The 14,347-nt window shown below is 36.0% G+C and overlaps 1 protein-coding gene across 4 annotated transcripts in view; it reads left to right on the top strand.

Annotated features, from left to right (window-relative positions):
* The window catches only part of ARHGAP32 (Rho GTPase activating protein 32), a 302,758-nt gene that overhangs the window by 194,640 nt on the left and 93,771 nt on the right, over positions 1 to 14,347 (top strand). For all 4 annotated transcript variants that reach the window (XM_043579809.1, XM_043579808.1, XM_043579812.1 and 1 more), the window contains one exon: positions 12,433 to 12,570. In XM_043579809.1, the coding sequence (XP_043435744.1) occupies positions 12,433 to 12,570 (138 nt within the window). The remainder of the gene's footprint in view (positions 1 to 12,432; positions 12,571 to 14,347) is intronic.

The following is a 14,347-nucleotide window of genomic DNA, read 5'->3' as shown; positions in this document are numbered from 1 at the left end:
TCTCTGCCCCTCCCCCACTCATGCTCTGTCTCTTTCTCTCTCTGTCTCAAAACTAAATAAACATTAAAAAAAATTTAGAGTAAGTTGTCTTAACCAATAAGGCATATTGTTTTTCAGCTGTTCCCTCCATTATCGTTTTATTCTGTTCTTTAAGTAAACAAACTGAGAAAATGTATTATGTAGAACAAACAGATTAGCTTGTGTGGATGAAAAAACACTCTTGTGTCATAATATTGAATCTGAATGGTAATACTTTATCTTTTCTGAAAATCATACTAATTTTTCCTCTGTCTATCCCCTACTTTTCAGAAAACAGAATGTGTTTACTTTGAATTTAATAAAAATTAATAGAAATTCTAAAAAATTGTTATATGTCAGAAGATACTAGAAAAACCTTTACTGTCTTAAGTGTTGAACATTCACTAATTTTAAAAAGCCCAAAATGAGATAAGCACTCACAGTAATTGAACCCCACTATGTGGAATAAATCACTTATGAGTATAATGTCAATGGTAATATGTCTCAGTACCACTCTGTATTCAATTGTTTTATTCTTTAGCAAGTAAGTGAACATCAGCATTTACTTACTTACTTATTTAAGTTTATTTATTTATTTTGAGAGAGAGTATATGTGTGGGAGGGGCAGAGAGGGAGGAGAGAGAGAGAATCCCAAGCAGTCTCTACACTGTCAGTGCAAGGAGCCCAATGCGGGACTTGAACTCACAAACCTGTGAGATCATGACTTGAAATGAAATCAAGAGTTGGATGCTTAACCGACTGATCCACCCAGGTGCCTCTCAGTTTTTAAGTGTTACTTTTAAAATGGCAAATTTAAACCTAGCTGTTTCAAGAATTTATTCTAACATGTACTCCAATGAAAATCCTTCAGGAGTTTTCTGTTCTGTGAGTATAGGTTTGTTAGTGTAAGAAATTGCTGCTTTATAAAGTACTTAATAAAGTACTTACTATTTTATTGTTTGGTTGTAAGCTTTAGACCAATTAAAATCAATCATTTCATTGTATTTGGAGTATATTAACCATCTTTGTATTTTAACGAGAATTCATCAGTATATAATACTTTATTTTTTCTGAGGATCAACTTTTTCATAAATATTTATAATACTCTGAAGGCTCCTTTATGTCCTGGTAGGTGGGGTAAACAGTTGGTTTTAGGGGAATGCTTTCCTGCCTCAAAATATCTCCTGCTACCCTGCTTGAAATTCCACCATCAGAAATGCATTCCTTGGTATTAAGTATCTCCTCTACTTAGTCCTTTTAAAAAAATGCTGTTACTAAGGGGTGGGGTTGACTATTCACATTTGTAGAGCATCTGTGTATGAACAAAACGTGTAGAGATTGTAAACATCCAAACCTGTAACTCTTCTGTGAAATGTAGATGTTACTATTTTCATTTTATACGTGAGTAAAAATTGCTGATAGGTTTAAGTAACTTATGTAAATTTCTATATCTAGGATAAGGCCCAGCTGAGATTTAAATCAGGTCATTCTCTTTTCACTGAAATTCATCATACCATTAAAGAGAGAATTTGTTCATTCTTTTTCAGTTAACTTTCCCATGGTAAAGGAATTTCCAAGGACATGGGTGAGGACTGTTCTCCGAAAGAACAGCAAATGTATCTAGAATTTGTCTTTTACCAACTCTGTTATTACCAAGCTTTATCTTGTTGGGATGTTGTGATTAGCATTTGTATTTGCATCAAATTGCATCTAGCATTTAACTGCCGGAGTGATGTAAAATGTGATTTGAAACATGTTGCCTTCGTGGTTAACACTCCAATAGATTTTCACTGTGTTTAAAACTGAGCCCAAACTGCTAATCAAGGACTGTGAGGGCCCCACCTGACCAGGACCTTGCTACCTCTTTCATATCATCTCATGACAGTGTGCCCATTCCTGTGTTCTGGTTATGCTAGCTTTCATTCCATTTTTTATTTCTTTTCTGTTCTTTACTTTTATTTTACTTTTTAAAAGTTTTGATTTATTTTAGACAGTGAGGGAGAGAGAGGAAGAGGGAGAGAGAGAGAAAGAGAGAGAGAGTGAATATGAGTGGGAGAGGGGCAGAGCGAGAGAGAGAGAATCCTAAGCCCAACATGGGGCTTGAACCCACAAACCTGAGCTGAAATCAAGAGTCGGATGCTTAATCAGCTGAGCCACCCAGGTGCCCCATAAGGAGTTTTTTGTGTTGTTTTTGTGTTGATATATTTATAAAAGAAGTGAATTTCTAAGTTATTCTGATCATTTGTAGTTGAACCTTGAACAACATTGGTTTGAGTAACATGGTTCCACTTATACATAGATGTTTTCCGCTAAATAGAGTACATTACTGTAAATGTATTTCTCTTCTTTATGATTTTCTTAATAATACATTTTTTCTCTATCTTACTTTATTGTAAGAATAGTACATAATATAACATGAAAGTATGTTTGTTGCCTGTTTATATTATTGGCAAGGTTTCCAGTCAAGAGTAAGCTATTAGCAGTTATGTTTTGGAGAAGCAAACTTATATGTGGATTTTCGATAAATTTCTGCCAGAACGGTAGGTATTTTACTATTTTTAGAATTTTCTCACTGAATCTAAGTTTCAGATGATTTGCAAATTAAGGTTTTCATTTGGTGAATGACATTCTGTATAAAAGGATAGATTTTTTGCTGGCACAAGAACATTTTTTAAAAAATTGAAAGAAATCAGTTCACTGATATATGGGGAAATGAATTTTGAAATCCAGTCCCTCACCATTTTTAGGCTCATTTGCATTTATGTGGTTGGTTGATATTTATTTCCTTGAGTAAGACTGTTTGGATGGAAGAAAACATGATTTATTTTTAACAGTTAATATAGTTGATTTTTTAGATTAGTTTTAGGTTCACAGCAAACTTGAGTAGAAAGTATGAGGTTCCTGCATATGTTTTATCCCCACACATGCCCGACTCCACTATGGATGTCTTTCCCCAACATGATACATTTGTGACAGTGATGAACCTACACTGACATAGCTTTGTCAGCAAGGGTTCAGTCATGGTGTTGTATGTTCTGTGGGTTTGGACAAATTTATAATTATATGTACCCACCATTAAGGTATCATACAGAATTATTTCACTGCCCTAAAAATTCTGTGCTCTGTTTATTTCTCACTTCTCCCTAACCAGTGGCAACCACAGATATTTTTACTGTCTCTGTAGTTTTGCCTTTTTCAAAATGTCATATAGTTCGAGTTATACAGTACATAGACTTTTCAGCTTGGCTTCTTTCACTTAGTAGTGTGCATTTAAATTTCCTCCATGTCTTCTAATGGCTTGATAGTTTCTTTCTTTCTTATTTTTTTTTTTTTTAGTGCTGATTAATACTGAATTTTCTGGATGTATCACAGTTTATATATACACTCACCAGCTGAAGGATATCTTGATTGCTTCCAAGTTTCAGCATTTAAAAAAAATTTTTTTTTTTTTTTTTTTTTTTTTGAGAGACAGACACAGAGCACAAGCAGGGGAGGGGCAGAGAGAGAGGGAGACACAGAATCTGAAGCAGGCTCCAGGTTCTGAGCTCAGCACAGAGCTTGATGCGGGGCTCAAACTCACAAATCATGAGATGACGATGTGAGCCAAAGTGGTACCCTTAACCGACTGAGCCACCCAGGCACCCCTAAGTTTCAGCATTTCTGAATAAAGCTGCTATGAACATGCATGTACAGGCTTTTGTGTGGACATAACTTTTTAGCTCATTTGGATGAACACCAAGGAGTCTAATTGCTGGAACCTGTGGTAAGGTATCTTTAGTTTTATCAGAAACTGACAAGTTGTCTTCCAAAGTGTGTTTACCATTTTGTATTCCTACTAGCAATGGAAGACATATCCTATTATTTCACATCTTTGTCAGCATTTTGTTCTGGGTTTTTGCCATTCTAATAGGTGTGTGGTGTTATCTCGTTTTCATTTGCATTTCCTTGATGATGTATTATGTGGAGCATTTTTTCATATACTTATCTATTATTTGCATATCTTTTTGGTGAGGTGTCTGCTTAGGTCTTTGGACTTTTTAAATCAGCTGTTTGTTTTCTTATTGTTGATTTTTAAGAGTTCTTTATACATTTTGGATAACAGTCTTTTATCAAATAAATCTTTTGCCAGTATTTTCACCCAAGTCTACTACTTGTCTTTTCATTTTATTGATAGTGTCTTGACACAGCAGAAAATTTTAATTTCAGTGAAGTCCAGCTCATCAGTTCTTTCATGGATAGTGACTCTAATGTATCTAAAAAAGTTTATCACCAAACCCAAGATGATTTGTATTTTCTCCTGTGTTACCTTCTATGAGTTTTATCATTTTGCATTTACATTAAGGTCTGTGATCCATTTTGAGTAATTTTTTGAAAGCTGTAAGGTCTGTATCTAGATTTATATTTTTGACTGTGGATTTTGCCAATTCTTCCAGCACTATTTGTTGAAAAGAATTTTTTTTTAATCCACTGTGTTGACTTTTCTCTTTTGTCAAAGATCAATTGACAGTATTTATGTGGGTCTATTTCTGGGCTCTCTGTTCTGTTTAATTGATGTATTTGTTAATTTTTTTTTTGCCAATACCACACTGTATTGATGATTATAGCTTTATGGTATGTCTTTAAGTCGCTTGGTGTCAGTCTCCCAACTTTGTTCTTCTCCTTTAATATTGTGTTAGCTGTTCTAATCTTTTACCTCTCTCTATAACTTTAAAATAAAAAAGAACTTGCTTTGGTTTTGATTGGCATAGCATTGTGAATCTATAGATCAAGTTTGGAAGAATTGATACCTTGACCATATATTGACCCTTCTATCCAGGAACATGGTATATCTCTCAAATTTTTTTAGTTGTTTACCTTTACCAGAATATTGTAGGTTTCCTCATACAGATCTTGTACATAGTTAAAAAATTCTTTTAATGTTTATTTTTCAGAGAGAGAAAGAGAGAGAGAGAGAGACTTTTGAGTGGGGGAGAGACAGAGAGAGAGGGAGACACAGTATCTGAAGCAGGCTCTAGGCTCTGAGTTGTCAGCACAGAGCCTGATGCAGGGCTTGAATTCATGAACCATGAGGTCATGACCTGAGCTGAAGTTGGATGCTCAACTGACTGAGGCACCCAGGCACCCCCATGTTTTTTTAGATTTGTATTTAATTCTTTCTTTTTTGGGGGGATGTGCTGATATAAATACTATTGTGCTTTTAATTTCAAATTGAACTTAATCATTGTTGGTGCATTGGAAAGCAATTGGCTTTTGTATATTAACTTTGTATTCTGCTATTTTGGTCATTAAATTTAATCATTCATGATTAAAAATTCTCAGTAAACTAAAATTAGTGGGAAATGTCCTCAACTTGATAAAGAGTATCTATAAAAAATCTATAACTGTAATAGTGAGAAACTCATTCTGTAAATAAGATCAGGAACAAGGTAAGGACGTCCCCTCTTTCCACTGCTTTTCAACACTGTGCTGGAATTCCTAGCTAATGCCATTAAGGCAAGAAAAGGAAATAAAAGATATACAAATGGGAAAGGAAGAAATTAAACAGCCTTTGTACACAGATGACATGATCATCTAGGTAAACAGTATAAAAGAATTGTCTAAAAATGTCCTGCAACTACCAAATGTAAGACACAAAACAATATATTTTTAAATGCCTCTTTAAAAAACATATTTTAAATACATAAAACCTTGGATTGTGAGTAACTTGTTCTGCAAGTGTTCTGCAAGACGAGCAAACGTTTCTAATAAATTTTAACTTGATAAACAAGCAGTTTCTTGCAATACAAGTAGTACATGATGCCAAATGTCACGTGATCAAACTGAGTCAGTGGTTCTTGAAATTCTCTTTGATGTGCAAGTGCTTTGGATTACAAGCATGTTTCTGGAATGAATTCTGCTCACAAACCAAGGTTTTACTATACTTCTATAGGAAGAAGTCTTAAGTAAGAAGGACCTGCTAACTTCTTTTCCACTTTTTTTAAACAAAAAATTAGTATTTTAGTGTATTAATCCACTTAATATATCACTTCAGAATGCATTCAAGGAAATTTCTTTCCTTTTTAAAAAAAATTTTAAGTTTTATTTAAATCCAAGTCAGTTAACATACAGTACAATAATGATTTCAGTAGAATCCAGTGACCTATCACCCACATACAACACCCCAGTGCTCATCCCAGCAGATGCCCTCCCCAATGCCTATCACCCATGCAATCCATCCCCCCACCCAAAACGCATCCAGCAACTCTCAGTATGCTCTCTGTATTTAAGAATCTCTTATGGTTTGCCTTCCTTTCTCTTCTTATTTTTCCTTCCTCTTCCCTATGTTCATCTGTTGAGTTTCTCAAATTCCACATATGAATAAAGTGATGTGATATTTGTCTTTCTCTGACTGACTTACTTCATTTAGCATAATACCCTCTAGTTGCATCCACATTGTTGGCACCTGGCATGATTTCATTCTTTTTGATCACCGAGTAATATTCCTGTGTGTGTGTGTGTGTGTGTGTGTGTGTGTGTGTGTGTGTATCACATCTTCTTTATCCATTCATCAGTTGATGGACATTTGGGCTCTTCCCATAATTTGGCTATTGTTGATAGTGCTGCTGTAAATATTGGGGTGCATGGGGTCCTTTGAATCAGCATTTTTGTATCCTTTGGAAAAATACCTAGTAGTGAAATTGCTGGGTTACAGGGTAGTTCTATTTTTAATTTTTTGAGAGACCAAGGAAATTTCTTGACTAACAAACTATTTGAGTAAAAGTGTTAAGCTTTCAAAGGGCTAATAGTTACATGAAATACTTTGGCTAGACATTCAGTGTAATAGGGTTTGATAAGTTTGATAAGCGATAATTATAGGAGTATACACTATATTTTAGTAGAAAAATTGTCAAAGATGTAAATAGATAATTCCTAAAAGAATAAAGATATCATTTTCACCTTTTGGAAAATTTAAATGCTTTTATAAATAAATATTAGTGTAGATGCAGTAAAATAGGTGCAAACAGTAAAAATTGGTACAACCTTTCCATTTTTAGAAATTGTGTATTTTAACTTTTTAAATTACAAATAAATTTAGATTATAAAAATTTGCAAAAATAGTGCAGAGAGATTCAGTATACTCTGCACTTAGGTTTAGATGATGTCACAATTTTTAGGAATTTATTCTTCTAAAAGAATTTTAATGTTTCTTTTTGAGAGCAAGAGAGAGAGAGAGAGAGAGAGAGAGAGAGAGAGCGAGCATGAACGGTGAGGGGCAGAATCCAAAGCAGGCACCGAGAGCTGTCAACACAGATCCCAAGGTGGGACTCAAACTCAGTAGCCATGAGATCATGACCTGAGCTGAAGTCTGACACTCAACCCACTGAGCCACCCAGGCGACCCAGGAATTTATTCTAAAGAAGTATAAGAAATTGGAGCATAGACTTAGATACAATTATTACATCCTGTTATTACAATCCTGTTTTTTGTGCTCACTTCAGCAGCACATAAACAATCTTGTTTTCAATTATTGAGCTTTTAACCTGGGAACTTCCCAATTCTGTCAATTTGCACGATTTAACAGCTTTTCCAAAATCAGTCTAGGTTAGTGAAGGTATCGTTAATATCGTCCATGCATGTTAACAGTTTCAACCAAACTATTTGTCTGTTATACCCCATGTATGACAAGTATATGACTAATACAACATTCAGAAGGTATTTCTGGGCCAGACCGCTATACCAGTGACAAAAATGTCAGTAGTGATAAGAATGTTCAATGAATGATTGGCAGGCAGTGTGCTCAGTAACTCATATGCATTATTTCATTTAATCTTTCAACTTTCAGGTACTGTTAACTTCCCCATTTTATAGATGAGTAAACTGAGGTTTAGAAGTTACCTAAGGTCTACCACCTAAGGTAGCCCATAGTAGTTTAAATTTAAATCCTGCATTACTGATTACTGCTTTCCTCATTGTTTTCTTTCTTCTCTCTTCCTTCTGTGTTTCACAGTCATGTTGATCTAGATATCTGTTTTGTATGCCAAGGGGAAAGTGATAAGCCAAGGGCCAAATGTTACCTTATGTCTTAGTTTGGGGTGCTTTCCACAAAGTACCATAAACTGGGTACCTTATAAACAACACAAATTTATTTCCAACAGTTCTGGAAGCTGGAAGTCTGAGATCAGGAGGTCAGAATGGCAAAGTTCTGGTGAGAGCCGTTTCTCAGATTGCAAACAGCTAGCTTCTTATAACTTCATGTAGCAGAGCATAGAGAAGGAGAAGCAAGCTCTCTTAGGGCTGCTGTAAGGGCACTAATCTCATTCATGAGGGTTCCACCCTCATGACCTCATCTCATCTAATTATTTCCCAAAGGCTCCATTTCCTAATGCCATCATATTGGAGGCTTTGGTTTCCACATAAGAATTTTGGGGAGATGCAGATACTCAGTCCCTAATACCTTACAATTATGTCAGAATATTCTTCATTTAGTGAGAAATGCTTAATGAAAACGGGATTAAAAGCAGAGCCAATTTCTATTCTAAAAGCACCAGGTAACAACAAATGCAGGACTACATTTTCTTTATATTGACCACTTCCCATAGTCTGTTGGCTCGAAAGGAGTAATAGATGTGAATGTACCAAGTTGTCAGCTTATTTCTCTCCTTCCCAGACAGTGGGATGACTATACGCATGTTTAAAGTTGATCCTGATTGATTGCTTGGCCTTTGTACTAGTGACTTAAAATCCTGATGTTACATTTTTTTCTAAAAGAAAGCAGGAAAACAAAACAAAAACAAAATGTCACCGGATCTATGGGTTATCTTCAAATAACGATATTAAATTTAAGATTTACTTTCCAATATTAAAGCTGGAAATTCAGCCAGTATGGAAAACAACCTTTGACCTCTAAAGATGGATTAACTTCTCTAGTTGAAAACCTGATGTACTTGAAAGTAATCAGTAAAAATGTTCTTTTTCCTTTGAGTTGCTGAGCTTTTGGTGACCAGTCATTTGTTCTGCTAAATACCATGGGGTTTTGTTTGGAAACTCTGTTCTCTAATTCTAAATGTTTGACTGAGAACAAGTTCTCTAAATCAGTAAAGAATAGTAATAGCCAGCGTGTACTGAGCCATTTCTGTTAACTGATACTCTACTAATCATTTTACATTAATTTACATCATTTAGTTCTTAAACAGCCAGGATTCACAATTAGGACATTCTGATCCCAAAATCAAGTTTTTAGCTATTTCTTTATTTCAGGTATATATTTTTAGGATCTATGCAGGTAATGTAAATAAGGTGTGGTCACTTGGGCAAATTAGACCTTGTTGTGCTGTACCTAAAGTATTCATATACATTTTTATTTTATTTTATTTTTTAGATGTTTTTATTTATTTTTGGGAGGGAGCGAGAAAGAGTGAGCATGCGCAGGGAGGGACAGAGGAAGAGGGGGACAGAAGATCGGAAGCAGTCTCTATTCTGACAGCAGCAAGCCCGATGTGGGGCTGGAACTCACGAACCGTGAGATCATGATCTGAGCCGAAGTTGGACCCTCAACCGACTGAGCCACCCAGGCACCTCCATATACATTTTTTTAATGTTTATTTTTGAGAGAGCGAGAGAGAAAGCACGTGCATGCAAGTGAACACAAGTGAGAGAGGGGCAGAGAAAGGGAGACAGTGCCTCCATAGAGGGATCTGTGCTGACAGTGGAGAGCCCTATGTGGGGCTCAAACTGAAACCACTAGATCATGACCTGAGCCAAATTCGGTCACATAAGCGACTGAGCTACCCAGGTACCCTCCCCATATACATTTAAAACACACACACACACACACACACACACACACACACACACACACTTTAGGCCTAATCCAAATCAGAAGATAGAATGGATAAATTTAAAATACTATGGATGATGGATGTAAAACCTTGTTCAGATGAAAATTTATTTATTTTTTGACTGCGTTTTAATTTCTGTTCTCTTGCATATGTGAGGCTTTAAGCAAATTACTTAATTTGTGATTAGGTTCATAGAGAAGGAAGTAAAATCTTGTTACTTGTTTTGGACAATGTACTGTATACATGCATATATGGTAAAGGTATAAAATGCATTTATGCATGATAACAATACACATCAACTCCTGTCTTTACTTTTAGAAGGGATACAAAGAATGGTGCTTTGTATCTATAATAATTGGTTCTTTAAAATAACATCCAGAGCTTTGAAACAAAAAAGTCAACATCTGTTTAATCTCTGTGATAGAGACATGAGTATGTGATAAATTATTTTGTTTACTTTTCTGGTATTTGAAGTGTTGCATAGTTTTAAAAAATGTGTGTATGAAAGAGAAAATAATTGCAACTGTAGGCTAAGTTTTTCCTTTTATTTCTGCCTTTGTTTGTTTTTAGTTTTTATTTTTGCCATCCCAAAGGATCAAGTATTTAACTCCCTATGGTTATTTAGGAAATATTTGGGTTAGAAGGCAGTGTTAGAACTGAGGAAACAAAGGAGCTTACTTCAGCAAAGAGTAAAAGAGTGACTTTCCATAGCCAAAGAAGCAGCAGTTAAAGATCATGGAGGCAAGAAAGGGAACAAATGTCTCATAAACTGAATAAATGTAAGTAATTGAGCATAACTGGAGGCAGAGAAAGGGCATGGAGGAGTAATGACTGAGATCAGAGTATAAATTCAGACAGAACCTAGATGATGAAAGCCATGATATATGCAAACATGTTTGGACTTTATCCTATGGATCAGTGGTTCCCAGTTCAGGCTGATCATCAGAATTAACTGGATCCCATTTCAGACTCATGGAACTAGCGTTTCTTAGAATAGTGACCAGGACACTTTTCTTTAAAAGGCTCTGCCATGTGTTATTGTCTTAATTCATTCTAAAAACCCTCTCAGACAAGGAGTTGGTATTGTTCTCCATCTACGTGATAGAGAATTTCAGTCCAGAGTAGGATTATGCAAGTTGATCATGGTAGTTTTATTAAAAAAAATTTTTTTAGCATTTATTTTTGAGAGAGAAAGAGACAGAATGTGAGTGGGTTGGGGCAGAGAGAGAGGGAGGCACAGAATCTGAAGCAGGCTCCAGGCTCTGAGCTGTCAGCACAGAGCCTGATGCGGGGCTCGAACTCATGAGCTCTGAGATCATGACCTGAGCCAAAGTCGGATGTTCAACCGACTGAGCCACCTAGGCGCTCCTGATCATGTTAGTTTTAATATACCTCTGTGTAGAATTCACATCTCTGCCTTATGAAGTGGTGCATTCTGCCTCTGCACCATTTGGCTGGGGCACATGGAGAAGACTTCCACTAAAAGTGTTTCTTCAGTTCTGAGATGGTTGCTCTCAGGCCTTTCTTGCAGTCCTTCTAGAATTTTATGAGATGAGAGCCTCTGTATAAAATTAGATAAAATTGCCAGACTAAATGCTCTGCAGCAGTGCTGACTCATGGGAGCTCTCGATGGATTTTTGATAATGTCACCTGATAAGCTTTGTATTTTGTAGTGGTGGGAAGGGGAGCAGGGGAGATCAAAGGTGAGGACAATTAGCAGTATTCTTGGTAAGAAATGATATTCATCCCTACTAAAGCTTGGGCTAGGTGAAGTGATAGAGTCAAGAGAAAATTAGGAGGTAGAATGTAATAATAAATACGCTTTGGGAGTAGATTTTCATTGTTTTTTTAAAAAATTATTTTAGAGAGTGAGAGCAAGTGGGGGAGAGAGGCAGAGGGAAAGATTGAGAGAAAGAGGATGTCAGAGAGAGTAGGTTCCATGCTCAGCACGGAGCCCGATGTGGAGCTCGATTTCACACCCCTGGGATCATGACTTGAGTCGAAATAAAGAGTTGGATGTTCAACCTACTGAGCCAACCAGGCACCCCGGATTTTCATTTTTGATGAGCTTGTGAGATTGGGCAAGGCAAGGAAGAAAGCCTGAGATGTTGGGAAGGATAATGAGTTCTAGATAATATTTGCATATTGAATGTGTATTGATGAGGACTTTAGTGGTTTTGATTTTCCAGTCTTAGTCATAGAAAATGTTGGTGATACCTATCAATAACTTGGTTTTATTTTTTTTTTTAATTTTTGATTATATTCTCCCACCCCAAATTATTTTATGGTTCTTTTTGTGGGTTTAAGGCCACATGCTGTCTTACCATGTAGCAGTTACTGCTCCCAGAGAGCCAGTGGACTTTGATGAGCAGCAGAGAGAGTGGAGAGTTTTATCTTATTTTCATTATTGACCTTTTGATGTAGTGTAACTCATTAGATTGTTTTGGAGTTTGAGTATTTACCTATTTACTAACAAGTTGATAGAAGTTTTTCACTAGAAAATATAAAATCTCATAATGCCATTATAGAATAAGGCCTGATTCATAAGCATTTTCTAAGAGGCAGATTATAAGTGTCTTTTTTTTCTTACCCGTAGGGTAAAAGTTGGATTGTTAAAAGAAGTTATGAAGATTTTCGGGTACTTGATAAACATCTTCATTTATGTATTTATGACCGACGATTCTCCCAACTCTCAGAGCTTCCCCGTTCTGATGCTCTGAAGGATAGTCCAGAGGTAAGCATTTAGTTCTTTGCAGCCTTAATCGCTGTATATAAATTAGCAGAAAGTGTTGCCTATATACTAAATAAAAGCTTATATCAAACACTCAGGATGACTCTTGGGATTATTTATTTCATAACTGAAAAAGTTGTAGTGCTATGTAGAATGTTTAGAATTAAAGTAGGTTTGGTGTGTAATTTTATTAAAAAGATCCATAATATATAATGGGCTACATATATGAGACCATTCTTCAAAGAGAATATAAAATATGGAGGCAAAAACATGGAAAAATGTTGACCTCACTAATAATTAAAGAAAGGCATAGCTTATGATGGCATGCCATATCTGTGCCCTTATCTTTACTCCTGCCAAATTTCTAGTAAAAATATAAAAGATTTTAAAAAAAATTAAATGGGAAAAGATTCTTTATAACATCAGAATATAAAAACCATCAAAATTATGAGTAATCTTCTTTATTTTTTATTTTTTTGAGAGGGAGGGAGAGGGAGAGAGAGAATCCTAAGCAGGCTCCATGCCTAGCACAGAGCCTGACGCAGGGCTCGGTCTCACAACCATGAGATCACGATGTGAGGAATCTTTGAAAGTAGATAGGATAAGATTTATGGGGGTGAGCAAATACAGCATACAAACAGGTACAGGAGGATTGAAGAAGACAGATCAACTAGAAATCTTAATCGTAAAAACCAAATAAATAAAATAATTGAGAAGAGCAAACAGAGGGCTTTCAGAAGCATGGTTACTATCCTCAGAGAGACAGGAGGCAATCGCAGTCATGGAATGAGAACGTATTTTTAGAAAAATAAAAAAAGAGATCTTAGAAATGAACATGTACTTATTTAAATTAATTTTAGTTATAGCAAACCTGAAGAGCTGGACTGTGTGCAGAATAGACACAGATGAAGAGAGCATTAGTGAGCTGGGAGAGCAAACTTTATAATAATACAGCCCCAGAAGGGAATGAAAGATAAAAAGTTGTGTGAGAACAGTGGGAATCATGGAGAAAAGATCCTGAAGTTCCTACTTCCCTCTCCTAGGAGTTCTAGCAGGATACAGGAGATGGAAGTAACTAAAAGTTAATATAAGAAAATGCCCTAAAGCTAAAGAAAGCCGTGTTTCAGATCACATGGGCCCAGTAAGTACTAAATATAATGACTGAAAAGACATGCATGTAGAAACAGTGTAGTGAAATTTCAACAGCCAAAACAGAGAACACCAAAAGCTTCCAGAGAGCAAAAAAACATGCTTAAAAAAAAAAAAAAAAAAAGAACAAGAATTGTATTGACAGTAGACTCAACAGCAGCTTGAAAACAGTGCAGATATCTTTCAAGTCCTGATGGGAAGCCATTTCAAATCTGTAATTAATTCCAAGGCAACTAAGTAGGTAGGACAAAGTAGAGGCATCATCAGTCATGCAAGAACTGACACAGGAACAGGGTCTCAGGAATATTCTAAAACCACAGCTTCTTTTGTATCACCGAAAATCTAGAAGTCTGTCTCTGTTTCCTATCTCTGTCTCTTTGTTCCATTTCTCTTTCTCAAGCTGTCTCAGAACATGGCCACTACTAAAAGGCCCCAGGTTTTTAATCTCTTTTTTTAAGATAGCTGCTAGAATGAATTAAACATTTTCAACTTAATTCCTAATTCCTGCAGTAACTCTTGTTACGCCAGCTAATGTTTGGTCCCATTTCTGGACCAATCCACGGACCCTTGGTGTGGGATCACATATGAACATGGCTGTCCTGCCGCAGCTGCATGCCTGGAAGTTTACAGC

This window comes from Prionailurus bengalensis, chromosome D1 (genome assembly GCF_016509475.1).
Source record: "Prionailurus bengalensis isolate Pbe53 chromosome D1, Fcat_Pben_1.1_paternal_pri, whole genome shotgun sequence".
In the NCBI taxonomy this organism is placed as follows: Eukaryota; Metazoa; Chordata; class Mammalia; order Carnivora; family Felidae; genus Prionailurus; species Prionailurus bengalensis.
Note: the sequence above shows the minus strand (reverse complement) of the source record. Positions and strands in the feature narration are given on the sequence as shown.